Below are 25,378 nucleotides of genomic sequence, written 5' to 3' on the forward strand. Positions count from 1 at the left end.
GTTTGTGGGTGTATTCTTTTTAGATTTTACTGCAGCATTTGATTTAGTGGATCATGAGATCATTTTGACAAAAATGAAATGCATTATGGTTTTAAGGAAGTAGCATTGAATTGGGTACAGTCATATCTAACTGACAGGAAACAGTCCACCTGTATCAACGGGTAATTTTCTTCCCCTCATGCTTTAAACTGTGGAATTACCGCAGGGCAGTTGCCTTGGGCCTTATCTGAAACTCAAGCTACTATATTTGCAGATGATACAACAATTTATACAGCAAGACAATCGGTTCAACAGGTACAGCTTTACAAGGAGATTTGGAGAATATCAGGGAGTGGGTTTGCCAGAACAAACTTGTTTTAAATACCAAGAAAACCAAAAGTTATGTTGGTCTGTTCCACTAAGAAAAGGCCAACATAGCATTGGATACAATTAAGTATGGAGGGAGTACAAACTGAGGAAGTGTCAGAAACCAAACTACCGGGAGTGCAGCTAGACAACTGAGGAAGTGTCAGAAACCAAACTACCGGGACCGCAGTTAGACAACTGAGGAAGTGTCAGAAACCAAACTACCGGGACCGCAGTTAGACAACTGAGGAAGTGTCAGAAACCAAACTACCGGGACCGCAGTTAGACAACTGAGGAAGTGTCAGAAACCAAACTACCGGGAGTGCAGCTAGACAACTGAGGAAGTGTCAGAAACCAAACTACCGGGACCGCTGTTAGACAACTGAGGAAGCGTCAGAAACCAAACTACCGGGACCGCAGTTAGACAACTGAGGAAGTGTCAGAAACCAAACTACCGGGACCGCAGTTAGACAACTGAGGAAGTGTCAGAAACCAAACTACCGGGAGTGCAGTTAGACAACTGAGGAAGTGTCAGAAACCAAACTACCGGGAGTGCAGTTAGACAACTGAGGAAGTGTCAGAAACCAAACTACCGGGAGTGCAGTTAGACAACTGAGGAAGTGGCAGAAACCAAACTACCGGGAGTGCAGTTAGACAACTGAGGAAGTGTCAGAAACCAAACTACCGGGACCGCAGTTAGACAACTGAGGAAGTGTCAGAAACCAAACTACCGGGAGTGCAGTTAGACAACTGAGGAAGCGTCAGAAACCAAACTACCGGGAGTGCAGTTAGACAACTGAGGAAGTGTCAGAAACCAAACTACCGGGAGTGCAGTTAGACAACTGAGGAAGTGTCAGAAACCAAACTACCGGGACCGCAGTTAGACAACTGAGGAAGCGTCAGAAACCAAACTACCGGGACCGCAGTTAGACAACTGAGGAAGCGTCAGAAACCAAACTACCGGGAGTGCAGCTAGACAACTGAGGAAGTGTCAGAAACCAAACTACCGGGAGTGCAGCTAGACAAGTGAGGAAGTGTCAGAAACCAAACTACCGGGACCGCAGTTAGACAACTGAGGAAGTGTCAGAAACCAAACTACCGGGACCGCAGTTAGACAACTGAGGAAGTGTCAGAAACCAAACTACCGGGACCGCTGTTAGACAACTGAGGAAGTGTCAGAAACCAAACTACCGGGACCGCAGTTAGACAACTGAGGAAGTGTCAGAAACCAAACTACCGGGACCGCAGTTAGACAACTGAGGAAGTGTCAGAAACCAAACTACCGGGAGTGCAGTTAGACAACTGAGGAAGTGTCAGAAACCAAACTACCGGGACCGCAGTTAGACAACTGAGGAAGTGTCAGAAACCAAACTACCGGGAGTGCAGTTAGACAACTGAGGAAGTGTCAGAAACCAAACTACCGGGACCGCAGTTAGACAACTGAGGAAGCGTCAGAAACCAAACTACCGGGACCGCAGTTAGACAACTGAGGAAGTGTCAGAAACCAAACTACCGGGAGTGCAGTTAGACAACTGAGGAAGTGTCAGAAACCAAACTACCGGGACCGCAGTTAGACAACTGAGGAAGTGTCAGAAACCAAACTACCGGGACCGCAGTTAGACAACTGAGGAAGTGTCAGAAACCAAACTACCGGGACCGCAGTTAGACAACTGAGGAAGTGGCAGAAACCAAACTACCGGGTCCGCAGTTAGACAACTGAGGAAGTGTCAGAAACCAAACTACCGGGAGTGCAGTTAGACAACTGAGGAAGTGGCAGAAACCAAACTACCGGGACCGCAGTTAGACAACTGAGGAAGTGGCAGAAACCAAACTACCGGGAGTGCAGTTAGACAACTGAGGAAGTGGCAGAAACCAAACTACCGGGACCGCAGTTAGACAACTGAGGAAGTGTCAGAAACCAAACTACCGGGAGTGCAGTTAGACAACTGAGGAAGTGTCAGAAACCAAACTACCGGGACCGCAGTTAGACAACTGAGGAAGTGTCAGAAACCAAACTACCGGGACCGCAGTTAGACAACTGAGGAAGCGTCAGAAACCAAACTACCGGGACCGCAGTTAGACAACTGAGGAAGTGTCAGAAACCAAACTACCGGGACCGCAGTTAGACAACTGAGGAAGCGTCAGAAACCAAACTACCGGGACCGCAGTTAGACAACTGAGGAAGTGTCAGAAACCAAACTACCGGGAGTGCAGTTAGACAACTGAGGAAGTGTCAGAAACCAAACTACCGGGACCGCAGTTAGACAACTGAGGAAGTGTCAGAAACCAAACTACCGGGACCGCAGTTAGACAACTGAGGAAGTGTCAGAAACCAAACTACCGGGACCGCAGTTAGACAACTGAGGAAGTGGCAGAAACCAAACTACCGGGTCCGCAGTTAGACAACTGAGGAAGTGTCAGAAACCAAACTACCGGGAGTGCAGTTAGACAACTGAGGAAGTGGCAGAAACCAAACTACCGGGACCGCAGTTAGACAACTGAGGAAGTGGCAGAAACCAAACTACCGGGAGTGCAGTTAGACAACTGAGGAAGTGGCAGAAACCAAACTACCGGGACCGCAGTTAGACAACTGAGGAAGTGTCAGAAACCAAACTACCGGGAGTGCAGTTAGACAACTGAGGAAGTGTCAGAAACCAAACTACCGGGACCGCAGTTAGACAACTGAGGAAGTGTCAGAAACCAAACTACCGGGACCGCAGTTAGACAACTGAGGAAGCGTCAGAAACCAAACTACCGGGACCGCAGTTAGACAACTGAGGAAGTGTCAGAAACCAAACTACCGGGACCGCAGTTAGACAACTGAGGAAGCGTCAGAAACCAAACTACCGGGACCGCAGTTAGACAACTGAGGAAGTGTCAGAAACCAAACTACCGGGACCGCAGTTAGACAACTGAGGAAGTGTCAGAAACCAAACTACCGGGACCGCAGTTAGACAACTGAGGAAGTGTCAGAAACCAAACTACCGGGAGTGCAGTTAGACAACTGAGGAAGTGTCAGAAACCAAACTACCGGGACCGCAGTTAGACAACTGAGGAAGCGTCAGAAACCAAACTACCGGGAGTGCAGTTAGACAACTGAGGAAGCGGCAGAAACCAAACTACCGGGAGTGCAGTTAGACAACTGAGGAAGCGTCAGAAACCAAACTACCGGGAGTGCAGTTAGACAACTGAGGAAGCGTCAGAAACCAAACTACCGGGAGTGCAGTTAGACAACTGAGGAAGCGTCAGAAACCAAACTACCGGGACCGCAGTTAGACAACTGAGGAAGTGTCAGAAACCAAACTACCGGGAGTGCAGTTAGACAACTGAGGAAGTGTCAGAAACCAAACTACCGGGACCGCAGTTAGACAACTGAGGAAGCGTCAGAAACCAAACTACCGGGACCGCAGTTAGACAACTGAGGAAGCGTCAGAAACCAAACTACCGGGAGTGCAGTTAGACAACTGAGGAAGTGTCAGAAACCAAACTACCGGGACCGCAGTTAGACAACTGAGGAAGCGTCAGAAACCAAACTACCGGGACCGCAGTTAGACAACTGAGGAAGCGTCAGAAACCAAACTACCGGGACCGCAGTTAGAAAACTGAGGAAGTGTCAGAAACCAAACTACCGGGACCGCAGTTAGACAACTGAGGAAGTGTCAGAAACCAAACTACCGGGAGTGCAGTTAGACAACTGAGGAAGCGTCAGAAACCAAACTACCGGGACCGCAGTTAGACAACTGAGGAAGCGTCAGAAACCAAACTACCGGGAGTGCAGTTAGACAACTGAGGAAGTGTCAGAAACCAAACTACTGGGACCGCAGTTAGACAACTGAGGAAGTGTCAGAAACCAAACTACCGGGACCGCAGTTAGACAACTGAGGAAGTGTCAGAAACCAAACTACCGGGACCGCAGTTAGACAACTGAGGAAGTGTCAGAAACCAAACTACCGGGACCGCAGTTAGACAACTGAGGAAGCGTCAGAAACCAAACTACCGGGACCGCAGTTAGACAACTGAGGAAGTGTCAGAAACCAAACTACCGGGACCGCAGTTAGACAACTGAGGAAGTGTCAGAAACCAAACTACCGGGACCGCAGTTAGACAACTGAGGAAGTGGCAGAAACCAAACTACCGGGAGTGCAGTTAGACAACTGAGGAAGCGTCAGAAACCAAACTACCGGGACCGCAGTTAGACAACTGAGGAAGCGTCAGAAACCAAACTACCGGGACCGCAGTTAGACAACTGAGGAAGTGTCAGAAACCAAACTACCGGGACCGCAGTTAGACAACTGAGGAAGCGTCAGAAACCAAACTACCGGGACCGCAGTTAGACAACTGAGGAAGCGTCAGAAACCAAACTACCGGGACCGCAGTTAGACAACTGAGGAAGCGTCAGAAACCAAACTACCGGGACCGCAGTTAGACAACTGAGGAAGCGTCAGAAACCAAACTACCGGGAGTGCAGTTAGACAACTGAGGAAGTGTCAGAAACCAAACTACCGGGAGTGCAGTTAGACAACTGAGGAAGTGTCAGAAACCAAACTACCGGGAGTGCAGTTAGACAACTGAGGAAGTGTCAGAAACCAAACTACCGGGACCGCAGTTAGACAACTGAGGAAGTGTCAGAAACCAAACTACCGGGACCGCTGTTAGACAACTGAGGAAGTGTCAGAAACCAAACTACCGGGAGTGCAGTTAGACAACTGAGGAAGTGTCAGAAACCAAACTACCGGGACCGCTGTTAGACAACTGAGGAAGTGTCAGAAACCAAACTACCGGGACCGCAGTTAGACAACTGAGGAAGCGTCAGAAACCAAACTACCGGGACCGCAGTTAGACAACTGAGGAAGTGTCAGAAACCAAACTACCGGGACCGCAGTTAGACAACTGAGGAAGTGTCAGAAACCAAACTACCGGGAGTGCAGCTAGACAACTGAGGAAGTGTCAGAAACCAAACTACCGGGACCGCAGTTAGACAACTGAGGAAGCGTCAGAAACCAAACTACCGGGAGTGCAGCTAGACAACTGAGGAAGTGGCAGAAACCAAACTACCGGGACCGCAGTTAGACAACTGAGGAAGTGTCAGAAACCAAACTACCGGGACCGCTGTTAGACAACTGAGGAAGTGTCAGAAACCAAACTACCGGGACCGCAGTTAGACAACTGAGGAAGTGTCAGAAACCAAACTACCGGGACCGCAGTTAGACAACTGAGGAAGTGTCAGAAACCAAACTACCGGGAGTGCAGTTAGACAACTGAGGAAGTGTCAGAAACCAAACTACCGGGAGTGCAGCTAGACAACTGAGGAAGTGTCAGAAACCAAACTACCGGGAGTGCAGCTAGACAACTGAGGAAGTGTCAGAATCCAAACTACCGGGAGTGCAGCTAGACAACTGAGGAAGTGTCAGAAACCAAACTACCGGGAGTGCAGTTAGACAACTGAGGAAGTGTCAGAAACCAAACTACCGGGACCGCTGTTAGACAACTGAGGAAGTGTCAGAAACCAAACTACCGGGACCGCAGTTAGACAACTGAGGAAGCGTCAGAAACCAAACTACCGGGACCGCAGTTAGACAACTGAGGAAGTGTCAGAAACCAAACTACCGGGACCGCAGTTAGACAACTGAGGAAGTGTCAGAAACCAAACTACCGGGAGTGCAGTTAGACAACTGAGGAAGTGTCAGAAACCAAACTACCAGGAGTGCAGTTAGACAACTGAGGAAGTGTCAGAAACCAAACTACCGGGAGTGCAGTTAGACAACTGAGGAAGCGTCAGAAACCAAACTACCGGGACCGCAGTTAGACAACTGAGGAAGTGTCAGAAACCAAACTACCGGGAGTGCAGTTAGACAACTGAGGAAGTGTCAGAAACCAAACTACCGGGACCGCAGTTAGACAACTGAGGAAGTGTCAGAAACCAAACTACCGGGACCGCAGTTAGACAACTGAGGAAGTGTCAGAAACCAAACTACCGGGACCGCTGTTAGACAACTGAGGAAGTGTCAGAAACCAAACTACCGGGACCGCAGTTAGACAACTGAGGAAGTGTCAGAAACCAAACTACCGGGACCGCTGTTAGACAACTGAGGAAGTGTCAGAAACCAAACTACCGGGACCGCAGTTAGACAACTGAGGAAGTGTCAGAAACCAAACTACCGGGACCGCAGTTAGACAACTGAGGAAGTGTCAGAAACCAAACTACCGGGACCGCAGTTAGACAACTGAGGAAGTGTCAGAAACCAAACTACCGGGACCGCAGTTAGACAACTGAGGAAGCGTCAGAAACCAAACTACCGGGACCGCAGTTAGACAACTGAGGAAGCGTCAGAAACCAAACTACCGGGAGTGCAGTTAGACAACTGAGGAAGCATCAGAAACCAAACTACCGGGACCGCTGTTAGACAACTGAGGAAGTGGCAGAAACCAAACTACCGGGACCGCAGTTAGACAACTGAGGAAGTGTCAGAAACCAAACTACCGGGACCGCAGTTAGACAACTGAGGAAGCGTCAGAAACCAAACTACCGGGAGTGCAGTTAGACAACTGAGGAAGCGTCAGAAACCAAACTACCGGGACCGCAGTTAGACAACTGAGGAAGTGTCAGAAACCAAACTACCGGGAGTGCAGTTAGACAACTGAGGAAGTGTCAGAAACCAAACTACCGGGACCGCAGTTAGACAACTGAGGAAGTGTCAGAAACCAAACTACCGGGACCGCAGTTAGACAACTGAGGAAGTGTCAGAAACCAAACTACCGGGACCGCTGTTAGACAACTGAGGAAGTGTCAGAAACCAAACTACCGGGACCGCAGTTAGACAACTGAGGAAGTGTCAGAAACCAAACTACCGGGACCGCTGTTAGACAACTGAGGAAGTGTCAGAAACCAAACTACCGGGACCGCAGTTAGACAACTGAGGAAGTGTCAGAAACCAAACTACCGGGACCGCAGTTAGACAACTGAGGAAGTGTCAGAAACCAAACTACCGGGACCGCAGTTAGACAACTGAGGAAGTGTCAGAAACCAAACTACCGGGACCGCAGTTAGACAACTGAGGAAGCGTCAGAAACCAAACTACCGGGACCGCAGTTAGACAACTGAGGAAGCGTCAGAAACCAAACTACCGGGAGTGCAGTTAGACAACTGAGGAAGCATCAGAAACCAAACTACCGGGACCGCTGTTAGACAACTGAGGAAGTGGCAGAAACCAAACTACCGGGACCGCAGTTAGACAACTGAGGAAGTGTCAGAAACCAAACTACCGGGACCGCAGTTAGACAACTGAGGAAGCGTCAGAAACCAAACTACCGGGACCGCAGCTAGACAACTGAGGAAGCGTCAGAAACCAAACTACCGGGACCGCAGTTAGACAACTGAGGAAGCGTCAGAAACCAAACTACCGGGACCGCAGTTAGACAACTGAGGAAGTGTCAGAAACCAAACTACCGGGAGTGCAGTTAGACAACTGAGGAAGTGTCAGAAACCAAACTACCGGGGCCGCAGTTAGACAACTGAGGAAGTGTCAGAAACCAAACTACCGGGACCGCTGTTAGACAACTGAGGAAGTGTCAGAAACCAAACTACCGGGAGCGCAGTTAGACAACTGAGGAAGTGTCAGAAACCAAACTACCGGGACCGCTGTTAGACAACTGAGGAAGTGTCAGAAACCAAACTACCGGGACCGCAGTTAGACAACTGAGGAAGCGTCAGAAACCAAACTACCGGGACTGCAGTTAGACAACTGAGGAAGCGTCAGAAACCAAACTACCGGGAGTGCAGCTAGACAACTGAGGAAGTGGCAGAAACCAAACTACCGGGACCGCAGTTAGACAACTGAGGAAGTGTCAGAAACCAAACTACCGGGACCGCAGTTAGACAACTGAGGAAGTGTCAGAAACCAAACTACCGGGACCGCAGTTAGACAACTGAGGAAGTGTCAGAAACCAAACTACCGGGAGTGCAGTTAGACAACTGAGGAAGTGTCAGAAACCAAACTACCGGGACCGCAGTTAGACAACTGAGGAAGTGTCAGAAACCAAACTACCGGGAGTGCAGTTAGACAACTGAGGAAGTGTCAGAAACCAAACTACCGGGACCGCAGTTAGACAACTGAGGAAGTGTCAGAAACCAAACTACCGGGACCGCAGTTAGACAACTGAGGAAGCGTCAGAAACCAAACTACCGGGACCGCAGTTAGACAACTGAGGAAGTGTCAGAAACCAAACTACCGGGACCGCAGTTAGACAACTGAGGAAGCGTCAGAAACCAAACTACCGGGAGTGCAGCTAGACAACTGAGGAAGTGACAGAAACCAAACTACTAGGAGTTCTCTCTCTCTTCCCTCCTCTCCCCGCTCTCTCTCTCTCCCCAAAAGAGACACCTGTTTGAACTCTCTCTCTCTCTCTCTCTCTCTCTGTCTCTCTCTCTCTCTCTCCGTCTCTCTCCCTGACTCTCTCCCTCCCCTCTCTCCCTCCCCTCTCTCCCTTCCCTCTCCCCCTCGCCTCTCTCTCCCTCCCCTCTCTCCCTCCCCTCTCTCTCCCTCCCCTCTCCACCCCTCTCCCTCTCCCTCTCCTCCTCTCCCTCCCCCTCCTCTCCCCCCTCTCTCCTCCCTCCCCAATAGTGACACCTGTTTGAACTATCTCTCTCTCTCTCTCCAAAGGGCGGTATGGAGAGAGGTCCTAGCAGCAGCCAGGTGTGGAACCCCTCCTCTGTTATCTGTATGGACAGAGCAGAGCCCCCCCTGCTGACCTGGTGGTCCACCTGCAGGTCTGGGATGGGGAGAGGAGGAAAACACCCATCCACTGGAGAGGAGTGGCCACCATACAGGACCCTCGGCTGTTTCAAGGTAACGATGATTTACACCTATTTGAATACATTCAGTACCATACAGGACACTTGGCTGTTTCAAGGTAACGATGATTTACACCTATTTGAATACATTCAGTACCATACAGGACGCTCGGCTGTTTCAAGGTAACGATGATTTACATTTTTGCTATAATAGGCATTTGTAAAACATAGACCTATTTGAATTACATTCAGTACCAGTCAAAAGATTGGACACGCCTACTCATTCTTTATTTTATTTTTACTATTTTCTACATTGTAGAATAATAGTGAAGACATCAAAACGATTTAATAACACATATGGAATAATGCAGTCACCAAAAAAAACTGTTAAACAAATCTAAATATATTTTCTATTTGAGATTCTTCAAAGTAACCACCCTTTGCCTTGATGACAGCTCTTGGCATTCTCTCAACCAACGTCATGAGGTAGTCACCTGGAATGCATTTCAATTTAACAGATGTGTCTTGTTAAAAGTTAATTTGGGGAATTTCTTTCCTTCTTAGACAATCAGTTGTGTTGTGACAAGGTAGGGTTGGTACACAGTAGAAGTCGACCGATTGTGATTTTTCAACGCCGATACCGATTATTGGAGGACCAAAAAAAGCCGATACCGATTTATATATTTATATATATATATATTATATTTGTAACAATGACAATTACAACCATACTAAATGAACAATGAACACATGTATTTTAACTTAATATAATACATAAATAAAATCAATTTATTCTCAAATAAATTATGAATCATGCTCAATTTGGTTTAAATAATGCAAAAACACCGTGTTGGAGGAGAAAGTAAAAGTGCAATATGTGCCATGTAAAAAAAGCTAACGTTTCAGTTCCTTGCTCAGAACATATGAAAGCTGGTGGTTCAACATTCCCAGTTCTTCAATGTTCCCAGTTCTTCAATATTCCCAGTTCTTCAATATTCCCAGTTCCCAGTTCTTCATTATTCCCAGTTAAGAAGTTTTAGGTTGTAGTTATTATAGGAATTATGACATGTTGACTATTTCTCTCTATACCATTTGTATTTCATATACCTTTGACTATTGGATGTTCTAATAGGCACTTTAGTATTGCCAGACTAATCTCAGGAGTTGATAGGCTTGAAGTCATAAACAGCGCTGTGGTTCAAGCATTGCAAAGAGCTGCTGGCAAACTCAGTAAAGCTTGAATGAATGATTACGAGCCTGCTGCTGCCTACCACCGCTCAGTCAGACTGCTCTATCAAATATCAAATCATAGACTTAATTATAATATAATAAACACAGAAATACGAGCCTTTGGTCATTAATATGGTCAAATCCGGAAACTATCATTTCAAAAAACAACGCGTTTATTCTTTCAGTGAAATACGGAACCGTTCTGTATTTTATCTAACGGGTGGCATCCATCAGTCTAAATATTGCTGTTACATTGCACAACCTTCAATGTTATGTCATAACTATGTACAATTCTGGCAAATTAGTTTGCAACGAGCCAGGCGGCCCAAACTGTTGCATATACCCTGACTCTGAGTGCAATGAACGCAAGAGAAGTGACAGTAGTTAACTAGTGTAAAGAGACTTGCTTGGGCCAAGAAACACGAGCAATGGACATTAGCTCAGTGGATATCTGTCCTTGGGTCTGATGAGTTCAAATTGGACATTTTTGGTTCCAACCGCCGTGTCTTTGTCAGACCTGGAGTAGGTGAACGGATTATCTCTGCATGTGTGGTTCCCACCGTGAAGCATGGAGGAGGAGGTGTGATGGTGCTTTGCAGGTGACACTGTGATTTATTTAGAATTCAAGGCACACTTAACCAGCATGGCTACCACAGCATTCTGCAGCGATAAACCATCCCATCTAGTTTGTGCTTAGTGGGAATATCATTTGTTTTGTCAACAGGACAATGAACCAACACATCCAGGCTGTGTAAGGGCTATTTGACCAAGAAAGAGAGTGATAGAGGGCTGTATCAGATGACCTGGTCTCCACAATCACCCGACCTCAACCCAATTGAGATGGTTTGGGATGAGTTGAACCGCAGAGTGAAGGAAAAGCAGCCAACAAGTGCTCAGCATATGTGGGAACTCCTTCAAGACTGTTGGAAAAGCATTTCAGGTGACTACACCATGAAGCTGGTTGAGAGAATGCCAAGAGTGTTCAAAGCTGTCATCAAGGCAAAGGATGGCTACTTTGAATGATCTAAAATATATATAGACTTGTTTAACACTTTTTTGGTTACTACATGATTCCATATGTGCTATTTCATAGTTTTGATGTGTGGAAGAACGTTAAAATAAAGTAAATCCCTTGAATGAGTAGGTGTGTCCAACATTTTGACTGGTGTACTGTATAACTAGAATTATTGTATATTTCTAATGTTTGAATACATAGACTATGGTTGATTGCACTGGCCAAGTAACTATGAGTATAATGATTTGGTTTTTACTATTGAGTCTCCCTCCTTCCTTTCCGATCTCTCCCTCTCTCCTCTCTTTCTTTCCTCCTTCGCACCCTCCCCCCTTCTCTCCACAGGTCGATGCCTGACTTACTGGCTACAGGCGTGTGACTGACAGCTCGACTGTCGGCGGCATGCTCTCGCGCTGTCCTGCTGTCAGTCACTCTGGAGATGGGTTCTGCGCCAAGGCGACCGGAGCAGCAACAGCGGAAAGGTAGATTTATACAGATTTCTTCGTTTATATAATGTCTGTTTTGGGCTGTTGTTTCTGGTTTACTTTTTTTGTCTATTTAATTGTAGGGACTATCTTTCTTTTTTAAATGTTTTTTTGTAAGCGAAGACAAGAGGCTACTTTTGCTTTTGGTTCGTCTCTACCTGGCTGTTTTTATTGAGCACATACTGTCATGTGGAACGTGTTTCTAGTCGCCGCTGTGTTGGACCCTGTAAAACCTTTCAAAGGTGCGCGTTGGGCTACGTCATTCTATTAATTTGCCATTCGGTTCACATTGCAAGAAAAGTATCGAATCTTCGATTCTGCTTATTGATCAGTGGTTTGTAATTGCTTGGTTATTTTTCTAGACATTCTATCTCGTATGTAATGTAACGGGTGTCATCAGTGTATTCATTGTGTAGTCAAATCGAACATTTCTAAAAGTACCTTATAGCCCTTTCCTGCACGAGGACAGAAATGATTTTTTTCAGGATTGAGAATTTTTTTTGTCTTCTTTAATCTTTCCTGAATAAACCCAACAATTTAACCAATATTCTGTACCATTATCCATCCTGTGTTTATTAATTGAGTCAATTCAATAACTACATCATATTTGGTTTCTTATTAAAATTGGCAAATGTTTATTGGCAATGTTCTGAACATTCGCTCCACGGGACATTCCAATGTGCTCCTCTCTCCCGGTGTTGTGTCCTCTCTCCCGGTGTAGTGTGTCTTTCCGAACGGACGAGGCGCTGTTAGACACACACTCGATACTTAGCGCACACCGACCGTCATTCTCTCTCTCTCTGCTTGGAGTGTATTTGGAGACCTCCGTGGCCACGGGGAGTTGAGAGGGCAAGACGGAAAGGCTTGTTGTCTTTCACGTTTTGATACTACCCAAGTTGTCCTTATGCCGCGTTTCACACACTACTGTTCTCGCCACTATCCCCGATGCGGTGGAAAACGGGGTGCGGGCTTTCAGATACGGTAGGTTGTATACTTTAAGCCGCTAAATACGGGATGTTTTGGGTTTATTTTTTAGGTAGCTTGTTAGCCCTTTAGCCAAGCGGCGGGGGGTGAAACGTGCCTTCGCTTTCTTCTGGTGTGTTTTGATCCGTGATCGAAGGGGCTGGTTGCGCTTTGATCGACCAAACGGCGTCGGGATGTTCGTATCCCGTCCGGGTTAGTTTAGTCATCTGGCTCATGTTGACTGTGTTAAAGTAGTGTGTTGCGGGCCACCTCAAGGGGCTGAGTGGAGGACAGGGAAGGCAGCAGGCCCGTCTTGTGTGGAGTTTGTTGCCACCGTCTTTCGGGGAGGCCGAGATGAATGAGGAAGCGAGAGGACTGGACTAACCGGCTGGCTACGGTACCGGAGGAAGCGAGAGGACTGGACTAACCGGCTGGCTACGGTACCGGAGGAAGCGACAGGACTGGACTAACCGGCTGGCTACGGTACCGGAGGAAGCGACAGGGCTGAACTAACCTGATAGTTACGGTACCGGAGGATCTAGCTATGTTTTTGTTAAACGGGCAGCTAACTAACTAACGCGTACGTACCGGCGACGTTAATGTAACGAAGCTAACTAGCTATTAGCTAACGTTAGTTATCCACTGTTAAATCTTGTTTAACCATAACTTCTGTTTTGATAAGCTATTACGGTGCTACCTGACTATCAACTAACCGGTGGTTTATAATGACCGTATTTCCTAACCAGTCCGGTGTTGGTCCTTGCTGTCAGCCGTCATTGTGGAAGTTGAAAGCAGCATGGCTCTGCTAGCAGGTGCCAGGTACAACCTCTTTTTGATGAGTTAGCCAGTTATTTGCTTCAAAACATGTTCCCGGTGACGGGAGGTAAACCTTAATTCATTGTGTCTGTAGAGGGAAGACCAGCGGTTCGGTGTTTTATAGTGTAAACACATCGCAGCTTATCGTCCTGAATCACGTTATTAACACGACAGGACATTCCTCCCTTGTTCCTCTTCTCTTCTGTCCTCTTTCTCTCACTCAGATAATAAGTATTATTTCAGTTTCACCTCTCCCATCCTCTGTCTCTCTGCTCTTCTCCCTCTTTTCGCCCAGGGTCAATCTGTGATCAGTATGTTCACTCTGTAGTTCAGCTCTGACCCTCTCCTTCCTTCACTCTGTAGTTCAGCTCTGACCCTCTCCTTCCTTCACTCTGTAGTTCAGCTCTGACCCTCTCCTTCCTTCACTCTGTAGTTCAGCTCTGACCCTCTCCTTCCTTCACTCTGTAGTTCAGCTCTGACCCTCTCCTTCCTTCACTCTGTAGTTCAGCTCTGACCCTCTCCTTCCTTCACTCTGTAGTTCAGCTCTGACCCTCTCAGGACCATCCCCCTATTCTCTCCTCTCGCTCTCTTCTGTCAGGTAGGACCACCCCCCTCTTCTCTCCTCTCGCTCTCTTCTGTCAGGTAGGACCATTCCTCTCTTCTCTCCTCTCTCTCTTCTGTCAGGTAGGACCATTCCTCTCTAACTCATCCCCCTCTCCTCTTCTGTCAGGTAGGACCATTCCCCTCTTCTCTCTCTCTTCTGTCAGGTAGGACCATTCCTCTCTAACTCATCCCCCTCTCCTCTTCTGTCAGGTAGGACCATTCCTCTCTTCTCTCCTCTCTCTCTTTTCTGTCAGGTAGGACCATTCCCCTCTCCTCTCCTCTCTCTCTTTTCTGTCAGGTAGGACCATTCCCCTCTCCTCTCCTCTCTCTCTCTTCTGTCAGGTAGGACCATTCCCCTCTTCTCTCCTCTCTCTCTCTTCTGTCAGGTAGGACCATTCCTCTCTAACTCATCCCCCTCTCTTCTGTCAGGTAGGACCATTCCCCTCTAACTCATCCCCCTCTCCTCTCTCTCCTCTCAGGTAGGACTGTTCCTCTCTAACTCATCCCCCTCTCCTCTCCTCTCTCTTCTGTCAGGTAGGACCATTCCTCTCTAACTCATCCCCCTCTCTAACTCATCACCCTCTCTAACTCATCCCCCTCTCCTCTTCTGTCAGGTAGGACCATTCCTCTCTAACTCCTCCCCCTCTCTAACTCCTCCCCCTCTCCTCTTCCACCACAGGAAGAACCTCTCATCTCCAGCTGTTCTAGAGGTGTGGGTGTGACCGGTGCCCGACCCAGTGGTCCCCGACCAGAGACATGAGTGTGGTCCGAGACCCACAGGGGGCGTACAGGGGGGTGGTAGGGGGTGACCATCTGGGGGGTCTAGGGGTGGGGATGGGGGTGGAGCCCCACAGCCACTTCACAGAGCACGCCCCTCGACCCCCTGTCCCTGGAGAAGAGGGGGACAACCGTGACCCCCACCACCTCCCCTCCAGCCATGGAGGCCGCCCCCCCACCCAGTCCACCTGCTACCCCCCCTCCAAAACAGACCCCTCCTTCCGTAGTAGCGAGTCCCCTTCCTCGGCCACCCCCAGGCGGCCGGACCTGGACCTAGGGTACGAGCCTGAGGGCAGCGCCTCCCCCACGCCTCCCTACCTGAAGTGGGCGGAGTCGCTCCACTCTCTCCTGGATGACCAAGAGGGCATCCAGCTGTTCAGGGGCTTCCTGAGACAGGAGGGCTGTGGGGACCAGCTGGACTTCTGGTTCGCCTGCTCTGGATTCAGGAAGAGCAGCCAGGAGAAGAGGCCCAAGCTGGCCAAGGCCATTTACAGGTAGGGATGACTTTTCTCTCTCTCATCTCTCTAGTCTCTCTTTCTTTCTCTCTATCACTCTCTCTTCTCTCTCTATCACACTCTATTCTCTCTATCACTCTCTCTTCTCCCTCTTCTCTCTCCTCTATCACACTGTATTCTCTCTATCACTCTATCACTCTCTATTCTCTCTCTTCTCTCTCTTTCTCTCTTTCACGCTCTAGTCTCTCTAATCTCTCTCACTCATCTCTATTCTCTCTCTCGTTCACTCTCTCATCTCTCTATTCTCTCATCTGTCTATACTCTCTCTCATCTGTCTATACTCTCTCTCATCTCTGTATTCTCTCTCTCATCTCTGTATTCTCTCTCTCATCTCTGTATTCTCTCTCTCATCTCTGTATTCTCTCTCTCATCTCTGTATTCTCTCTTAAATCTCTCTCATCTCTGTATTCTGTCTCTTTCCAGGAAGTATATCCAGGATAGTAACGGCATCGTGTCGAGGCAGATTAAACCAGCTACTAAGAGCTTCATCAGAGACTGTGTGGTTCGACTGCATCTGGACCCTGCCATGTTCCAACAGGTAGCAATGCATCAACCAATCATTATGGGATGTTCCAACAGGTAGCAATACATCAACCAATCATTATGTGGTGTTGGAACAGGAAGCAGTGCATCAACCAATCAGTACGTGATGTTGGCACAGGAAGTGGTTGTTTTATTAATAACCTTTCACTGACCAGGCAGATGGTTGAGAGCACGTTGTTAATATCCTTTCACTGACCAGGCAGATGGTTGAGAGCACGTTGTTAATATCCTTTCGCTGACCAGGCAGATGGTTGAGAACACGTTGTTAATATCCTTTCGCTGACCAGGCAGATGGTTGAGAACACGTTGTTAATATCCTTTCGCTGACCAGGCAGATGGTTGAGAACACGTTGTTAATATCCTTTCGCTGACCAGGCAGATGGTTGAGAACACGTTGTTAATATCCTTTCGCTGACCAGGCAGATGGTTGAGAACACGTTGTTAATATCCTTTCACTGACCAGGCAGATGGTTGAGAACACGTTGTTAATATCCTTTCGCTGACCAGGCAGATGGTTGAGAGCACGTTGTTAATATCCTTTCACTGACCAGGCAGATGGTTGAGAACACGTTGTTAATATCCTTTCACTGACCAGGCAGATGTTTGAGAACACGTTGTTAATATCCTTTCGCTGACCAGGCAGATGGTTGAGAACACGTTGTTAATATCCTTTCGCTGACCAGGCAGATGGTTGAGAACACGTTGTTAATATCCTTTCGCTGACCAGGCAGATGGTTGAGAACACGTTGTTAATATCCTTTCGCTGACCAGGCAGATGGTTGAGAACACGTTGTTAATATCCTTTCGCTGACCAGGCAGATGGTTGAGAACACGTTGTTAATATCCTTTCGCTGACCAGGCAGATGGTTGAGAACACGTTGTTAATATCCTTTCGCTGACCAGGCAGATGGTTGAGAACACGTTGTTAATATCCTTTCGCTGACCAGGCAGATGGTTGAGAACACGTTGTTAATATCCTTTCGCTGACCAGGCAGATGGTTGAGAACACGTTGTTAATATCCTTTCGCTGACCAGGCAGATGGTTGAGAACACGTTGTTAATATCCTTTCACTGACCAGGCAGATGGTTGAGAGCACGTTGTTAATATCCTTTCACTGACCAGGCAGATGGTTGAGAGCACGTTGTTAATATCCTTTCACTGACCAGGCAGATGGTTGAGAACACGTTGTTAATATCCTTTCGCTGACCAGGCAGATGGTTGAGAACACGTTGTTAATATCCTTTCGCTGACCAGGCAGATGGTTGAGAACACGTTGTTAATATCCTTTCACTGACCAGGCAGATGGTTGAGAACACGTTGTTAATATCCTTTCACTGACCAGGCAGATGGTTGAGAACACGTTGTTAATATCCTTTCACTGACCAGGCAGATGGTTGAGAACACGTTGTTAATATCCTTTCACTGACCAGGCAGATGGTTGAGAACACGTTGTTAATATCCTTTCACTGACCAGGCAGATGGTTGAGAACACGTTGTTAATATCCTTTCACTGACCAGGCAGATGGTTGAGAACACATTGTTAATATCCTTTCGCTGACCAGGCAGATGGTTGAGAACACGTTGTTAATATCCTTTCGCTGACCAGGCAGATGGTTGAGAACACGTTGTTAATATCCTTTCGCTGACCAGGCAGATGGTTGAGAACACGTTGTTAATATCCTTTCACTGACCAGGCAGATGGTTGAGAACACGTTGTTAATATCCTTTCACTGACCAGGCAGATGGTTGAGAACACGTTGTTAATATCCTTTCACTGACCAGGCAGATGGTTGAGAACACGTTGTTAATATCCTTTCGCTGACCAGGCAGATGGTTGAGAACACGTTGTTAATATCCTCCTCTCGGGAGACACAGGAATCAGGACACACATATACATTCATTGACATTTTATTGAGAACATATTTTCATGACCAGTTGTGGACAAGGGCTGGTTGTGTTGGTAGCTTGTACATAACCAACAACTGTGTGTTGCTGCTGGTAGTGAACCCAGCTTCCCTCTCTCTGTTGCTGCTGGTGTGGAACCCAGCTTCCCTCTCTGTGTTGCTGCTGGTAGTGAACCCAGCTTCCCTCTCTCTGTTGCTGCTGGTGTGGAACCCAGCTTCCCTCTCTGTGTTGCTGCTGGTAGAGAACCCAGCTTCCCTCTCTGTGTTGCTGCTGGTAGAGAACCCAGCTCACTTCTCTGTGTTGCTGCTGGTAGAGAACCCAGCTTCCCTCTCTCTGTGTTGCTGCTGGTAGAGAACCCAGCTTCCCTTTCTCTGTGTTGCTGCTGGTAGAGGACCCAGCTTCCCTCTCTCTGTGTTGCTGCTGGTAGAGAACCCAGCTTCCCTCTCTCTGTGTTGCTGCTGGTAGAGAACCCAGCTTCCCTCTCTCTGTGTTGCTGCTGGTAGAGAACCCAGCTTCCCTCTCTCTGTGTTGCTGCTGGTAGAGAACCCAGCTTCCCTCTCTCTGTGTTGCTGCTGGTAGAGAACCCAGCTTCCCTCTCTCTGTGTTGCTGCTGGTAGAGAACCCAGCTTCCCTCTCTCTGTGTTGCTGCTGGTAGAGAACCCAGCTTCCCTCTCTCTGTGTTGCTGCTGGTAGAGAACCCAGCTTCCCTCTCTCTGTGTTGCTGCTGGTAGAGAACCCAGCTTCCCTCTCTCTGTGTTGCTGCTGGTAGAGAACCCAGCTTCCCTCTCTCTGTGTTGCTGCTGGTAGAGAACCCAGCTTCCCTCTCTCTGTGTTGCTGCTGGTAGAGAACCCAGCTTCCCTCTCTCTGTGTTGCTGCTGGTAGAGAACCCAGCTTCCCTCTCTCTGTGTTGCTGCTGGTAGAGGACCCAGCTTCCCTCTCTCTGTGTTGCTGCTGGTAGAGGACCCAGCTTCCCTCTCTCTGTGTTGCTGCTGGTAGAGGACCCAGCTTCCCTCTCTCTGTGTTGCTGCTGGTAGAGAACCCAGCTTCCCTCTCTCTGTGTTGCTGCTGGTAGAGAACCCAGCTTCCCTCTCTCTGTGTTGCTGCTGGTAGAGAACCCAGCTTCCCTCTCTCTGTGTTGCTGCTGGTAGAGAACCCAGCTTCCCTCTCTCTGTGTTGGTGCTGGTAGAGAACCCAGCTTCCCTCTCTCTGTGTTGGTGCTGGTAGAGAACCCAGCTTCCCTCTCTCTGTGTTGCTGCTGGTAGAGAACCCAGCTTCCCTCTCTCTGTGTTGCTGCTGGTAGAGAACCCAGCTTCCCTCTCTCTGTGTTGCTGCTGGTAGAGAACCCAGCTTCCCTCTCTCTGTGTTGCTGCTGGTAGAGAACCCAGCTTCCCTCTCTCTGTGTTGCTGCTGGTAGAGAACCCAGCTTCCCTCTCTCTGTGTTGCTGCTGGTAGAGAACCCAGCTTCCCTCTCTCTGTGTTGCTGCTGGTAGAGAACCCAGCTTCCCTCTCTCTGTGTTGCTGCTGGTAGAGAACCCAGCTTCCCTCTCTGTGTTGCTGCTGGTAGAGAACCCAGCTTCCCTCTCTGTGTTGCTGCTGGTAGAGAACCCAGCTTCCCTCTCTCTGTGTTGCTGCTGGTAGAGAACCCAGCTTCCCTCTCTCTGTGTTGCTGCTGGTAGAGAACCCAGCTTCCCTCTCTCTGTGTTGCTGCTGGTAGAGAACCCAGCTTCCCTCATTTTTAGTCTCACTTTTGTTTTTTCTTTTGTTTTATAGCCCGAATGAACAATAAAGTTTTTGAAACTTTGTACTGAAGCGAAGTTGTCCCTCTCCCAGGCCCAGACGGAGATCCAGAGCACTATGGAGGAGAACACCTACCCTCTGTTCCTGAAGTCAGACACCTACCTGGAGTACACCCAGGCAGGGGAAGAGAGCCCCAAACCACCCAGCGACCACAGCTCCTCATCGGGTCCCGGGCAGCCCGGCTACCTGCCCACCCTCACAGAGGACGTAGAGTGGAGGTGTGTGTGTCTCTCTGTGTGTCTAGAGTCTGCGTGTATTCTTGTCTGTATTGTGTTGTTGTTGTCAGCACCATGTCACCAGGTTAAACTCCTGGTCCATGTCAATGTAGCTTGGTGAATTAAGGTGGTTGTGTTTCAGGTGCCGGGAGGAGGAGGAGGAAGAGGAGGGAGAAGAGGAGAGCGGGGATACGCAGGCCAGCAGGCTGACCCAGAGGTTGCTAATGGAGACGGCTCCTCACAGAGTGTCAACCAATTGGAGAGCAGGGGAAAGCCGAGAGTACAGGTAGGAGTCCAGAGAGCGTGTTTATGGACGTGTGTGTGTATGGATGTGTGTGTGTTTGCGCCTGATTGTGTGAAATTCATGACAGTGTTTAGTATTTGTCCGAGTGGTTGCTATGCAGTTGTGCCTGTAGAGAATCTCTGTGGGTTTGTACGCGTCCTACGCTGGGAGGATGCCCGTATCGCCGGGAGGATGCCCGTATATCGCCGGGAGGATGCCCGTATCGCCGGGAGGATGCCCGTATATCGCCGGGAGGATGCCCGTATATCGCCGGGAGGATGCCCGTATCGCCGGGAGGATGCCCGTATCGCCGGGAGGATGCCCGCATCGCCGGGAGGATGCCCGCATCGCCGGGAGGATGCCCGCATCGCCGGGAGGATGCCAGCATCGCCGGGAGGATGCCAGCATCGCCGGGAGGATGCCAGCATCGCCGGGAGGGCAACAAAACACGAAGCGGATGTAACTTATTTAGGAGAACAGCCATCATGTTGGAAACGGACATCATCATCATGCTGTCATCCAGAGTCACGTTCATCTTCCAAGATTTAGCTTCAATAATTAACATACGAGTTTGATCTGCTTCCTGTTTTGGAAAAAATATTGAGATACTGGTATCATCATAGCTCTAGTGTTGTCTGATGAGGGAATATATATATATATATTACACACAATCTACACACAGTACCCCATAATGACATCACAATACTCCATAATGATATCACAGTACTCCATAATGACATCACAGTACTCCATAATGACAAAGCAAAAATATTTTATTTTTTTAAAAACATTTATTAAAAATAAAAGACTATGACATTTACATAAGTATTCAGACCCTTTACTCAGTACTTTGTTGAAGCACCTTTGGCAGCGATGACAGCCTCGAGTCTTCTTGGGTATAATGCTACAAGCTTGTCACACCTGTATTTGGGGAGTTTCTCACATTCCTCTCAAGTTCTGTCAGGTTGGATGGGGAGCGTTGCTGCACAGCTATTTTCAGGTCTCTCCAGAGATGTTCGATCGGGTTCAAGTCCGGGCTCTGTCTGGGCCACTCAAGGACATTCAGATACTTATCCCGAAGGCACTCCTGTGTTGTCTTGGCTGTGTGCTTAGGGTTGTTATCCTGTTGGAAGGTGAACCTTCATCCCAGTCTGAGGTCCTGGGTGCTCTGGAGCAGGTTTTCATCAAGGATCTCCCTGTACTTTGCTCTGTTCATCTTTTCCTCGATCCTGACTAGTCTCCCTGCCGCTGAAAAACAACCCAACAGCATGATGCTGCCACCACCATGCTTCACTGTAAGGATGGTAACAGGTTTCCTTCAGATGTGACACTTGGCATTCAGGCCAAAGAGTTCAGTCTTGGTTTCATCAGACCAGAGAATCTTGTTTCTCATTGTCTACGAGTCTTTAGGTGCCTTTTGGCAAACTCCAAGCGGGCTGTCATGTTCCTTTTACTCAGGAGTGGCTTCTGTCTGGCCACTCTACCATAAAGGCCTGATTGGTGGAGTGCTGCAGAGATGGTTGTCCTTCTGGAAGGTTCTCCCATCTCCACAGAGGACCTCTGGAGCGTTGTCAGAGTGATCATCGGGTTCTTGGTTACCTCCCCTTCTCCTCTGATTGCTCAGTTTGGCCGGGCGGCCAGCGCTAGGAAGACTCTTGGTGGTTCCAAACTTCTTCCATTTAAGAGTGATGGAGGCCACTGTGTTCTTGGGGACCTTCATTGCTGCAGACATTTTTTGGTTCCCTTCCCCAGATCTGTGCCTTGATACAATACTGTTTCGGAGATCTACTGACAATTCCTTCGACCTCATGGCTTGGTTTTTGCTCTGACATGCACTGTCAACTGTGGGACCTTATATAGACAGGTGTGTCCCTTTCCAAATCATGTCCAATCAATTGAATTTACCACAGGTGGACTCTAATGTAGAAACGTGTCAAAGATGATCAATGGAAACAGGATGCACCTGAGCTCAATTTCAACATATCATAGCAACGGGTCTGAATACTTATGTAAATACAATTCTTTGCAAATATTTCTATAAAATCCTGTTTTCGCTTTTGTCGTTGTGGGATATTATGTGTAGATGAGAATTTTGTTATTTAATCAATTTTAGAACAAGGCTGTAATGTAACAAAATGTGGAAAAAGTGAAGGGGTCTGAATACATTCTCTGTGTGTGTGTGTGTGTGTGTGTGCGTGACCTCAGACCATGCAGAGAGCCGGTGGTTAACCCCTACTACGTGAACATGGGTTCTGCTCGCGCCCCGGCAACCAGCGCTAACGACAGTGAACAGCAGAGCTTGTCCAGCGTCTCCGACGGCGACACACTCTCACTGACCGACAGCAGTGTGTGAGTATACACACACACACACACACACACACACACACACACATCCTCCATCTCTCACACATACACTGTCATGGACTTTTTGCACAAACACATTGAAACACATTCTTCTGAATACTAACGTGTGTGTGTGTGTTGCAGGGATGGTGTTCCACCCTACCGGTATCGTAAACAGCATCGTAGAGAGATGCATGAAAGTGCCAAAGCCAACGGACGTGTGCCCCTACCTCATATACCTGTAAGTAGTATACACACTACCTCATACCCTACCTCATATACCTGTAAGTAGTATACACACTACACACTACCTCATACCCTACCTCACATACCTGTAAGTAGTATACACACTACACACCACCTCATACCCTACCTCACATACCTGTAAGTAGTATACACACTACACACTACCTCATACCCTACCTCACATACCTGTAAGTAGAATACACACTACCTCATACCCTACCTCACATACCTGTAAGTAGTATACACACTACACACTACCTCATACCCTACCTCATATACCTGTAAGTAGAATACACACTACCTCATACCCTACCTCATATACCTGTAAGTAGAATACACACTACCTCATACCCTACCTCATATGAGTATATGAGGTAGGGTATGAGGTAGTGTGTATTCTACTTACAGGTATATGAGGTAGGGTATGAGGTAGTGTGTAGTGTGTATACTACTTACAGGTATAGGAGGTAAGTAGTATACACTACCTCATACACCTGTAAGTGATGCATGAAAGTGCCAAAGCCAACGGACGTGTGCCCCTACCTCATATACCTGTAAGTAGTATACACACTACCTCATACCCTACCTCATATACCTGTAAGTAGTATACACACTACACACTACCTCATACCCTACCTCACATACCTGTAAGTAGTATACACACTACACACTACCTCATACCCTACCTCACATACCTGTAAGTAGAATACACACTACCTCATACCCTACCTCACATACCTGTAAGTAGTATACACACTACACACTGCCTCATACCCTACCTCCTATACCTGTAAGTAGTATACACACTACACACTACCTCATACCCTACCTCATATACCTGTAAGTAGAATACACACTACCTCATACCCTACCTCATATACCTGTAAGTAGAATACACACTACCTCATACCCTACCTCATATGAGTATATGAGGTAGGGTATGAGGTAGTGTGTATTCTACTCACATACCTGTAAGTAGTATACACACTACACACTACCTCATACCCTACATCATATACCTGTAAGTAGAATACACACTACCTCATACCCTACCTCATATACCTGTACGTAGAATACACACTACCTCATACCCTACCTCATATACCTGTAAGTAGAATACACACTACCTCATACCCTACCTCATATGAGTATATGAGGTAGGGTATGAGGTAGTGTGTATTCTACTTACAGGTATATGAGGTAGGGTATGAGGTAGTGTGTATTCTACTTACAGGTATATGAGGTAGGGTATGAGGTAGTGTGTATTCTACTTACAGGTATATGAGGTAGGGTATGAGGTAGTGTGTAGTGTGTATACTACTTACAGGTATAGAAGGTAAGTAGTATACACTACCTCATACACCTGTAAGTAGTATACACACTACCTCATACCCTACCTCATATACCTGTAAGTATACACCTTCAAAATACTAAATATTTGACATACTAAATAGTTTCACTGTTCCAGTAGAATGAATGTGGTCTCTATCTGGTGCCGGCTGTGGTCCTATCAGTAGACCAGGTGAATGATGTTGATCTGATAGATGTTCTGTGTCTAGCGTACGTACCGTGTGCCAAAGGATGTTCACGTTGAGCCGGAGAGGTTCGCTGTTGACCTCATCAGTCGACTGGAGGCAGTTCTGAGAGGGAGAGAAGCACAGGAGAGACTGGAGGAGAGACTGAAGAGGGTCAGGCTGGTACGTACTGGGAGGGTGTGTGTGTGACGTATCTGTGGCGTGGTTTGGATGGTAATCATCCCACACATTAACCTGCTTCTCCTCTAACCCCGCCCCTTCTTTCCTTTCCTGCTCTGTGATAGGAGGAGGAGGGTGACGACGCCGACGTCTCCATGGTAAACTCCCTCCCCCCCTCCGGCAACAAGCCCCTCCCCCCCTCCACCTCGTCCCTCTTCCCCCACTACGGGTCCCGTTATTCAGAGACCTCGTACAACGGTGTTCTGGCGCTACAGGACGCGCACGAGGAGAACCCGGAGGCCATCTTGGACGAACACGTGCAGAGAGTGATGGAGACGCCGGGGTGTCAGTCACCAGGCACCGGGAGACACTCGCCCAAGTCCCGCTCCCCCGACGGAGGGGTGTACCCTCCACCTCACTCTGGGAGAACCCAGTGGCCTCCAGGGGTGAAAGGTCACAAGCCAGGAGCCAAGGGAGGGGACCCAGTGGGGATGGGAGCAGGTATGTTGATGTTGTCTTTATTTATCCAGGTTAGTCTCAATGATAAACATCTTCTAGTGTTATTTATCCAGGTTAGTCTCAATGATAAACATCTTCTAGTGTTATTTATCCAGGTTAGTCTCAATGATAAACATCTTCTAGTGTTATTTATCCAGGTTAGTCTCAATGATAAACCTCTTCTAGTGTTGATGTCTTTATTTATCCAGGTTAGTCTCAATGATAAACCTCTTCTAGTGTTGTCTTTATTTATCCAGGTTAGTCTCAATGATAAACCTCTTCTAGTGTTATTTATCCAGGTTAGTCTCAATGACA

The 25,378-nt window shown here is 47.9% G+C and overlaps 1 protein-coding gene across 7 annotated transcripts in view; it reads left to right on the forward strand.

The window, feature by feature from the left end:
• Window positions 1-25,378, forward strand: part of LOC110512102 (axin-1) — a 54,627-nt gene that overhangs the window by 13,194 nt on the left and 16,055 nt on the right. The window contains exons 2-11 of one of the 7 annotated variants that reach the window (XM_090194978.1): window positions 9,006-9,191; window positions 11,724-11,860; window positions 14,925-15,516; window positions 15,961-16,075; window positions 19,818-20,002; window positions 20,142-20,285; window positions 22,488-22,631; window positions 22,770-22,866; window positions 24,431-24,568; window positions 24,691-25,066. In XM_090194978.1, coding sequence (XP_090051104.1) covers window positions 15,002-15,516; window positions 15,961-16,075; window positions 19,818-20,002; window positions 20,142-20,285; window positions 22,488-22,631; window positions 22,770-22,866; window positions 24,431-24,568; window positions 24,691-25,066 — 1,714 coding nt within the window. In that variant the 5' untranslated portion in view covers window positions 9,006-9,191; window positions 11,724-11,860; window positions 14,925-15,001. Of the gene's footprint in view, window positions 1-8,593; window positions 9,192-11,723; window positions 11,861-12,577; window positions 13,646-14,924; window positions 15,517-15,960; window positions 16,076-19,817; window positions 20,003-20,141; window positions 20,286-22,487; window positions 22,632-22,769; window positions 22,867-24,430; window positions 24,569-24,690; window positions 25,067-25,378 lie in introns of those variants that run through there. The other 6 variants (XM_090194979.1, XM_090194983.1, XM_090194981.1 and 3 more) reach the window with 6 other exon arrangements.

This window comes from Oncorhynchus mykiss, chromosome 13 (assembly GCF_057628025.1).
Source record: "Oncorhynchus mykiss isolate SJ-2025 chromosome 13, ASM5762802v1, whole genome shotgun sequence".
NCBI classification, from domain to species: domain Eukaryota; kingdom Metazoa; phylum Chordata; class Actinopteri; order Salmoniformes; family Salmonidae; genus Oncorhynchus; species Oncorhynchus mykiss.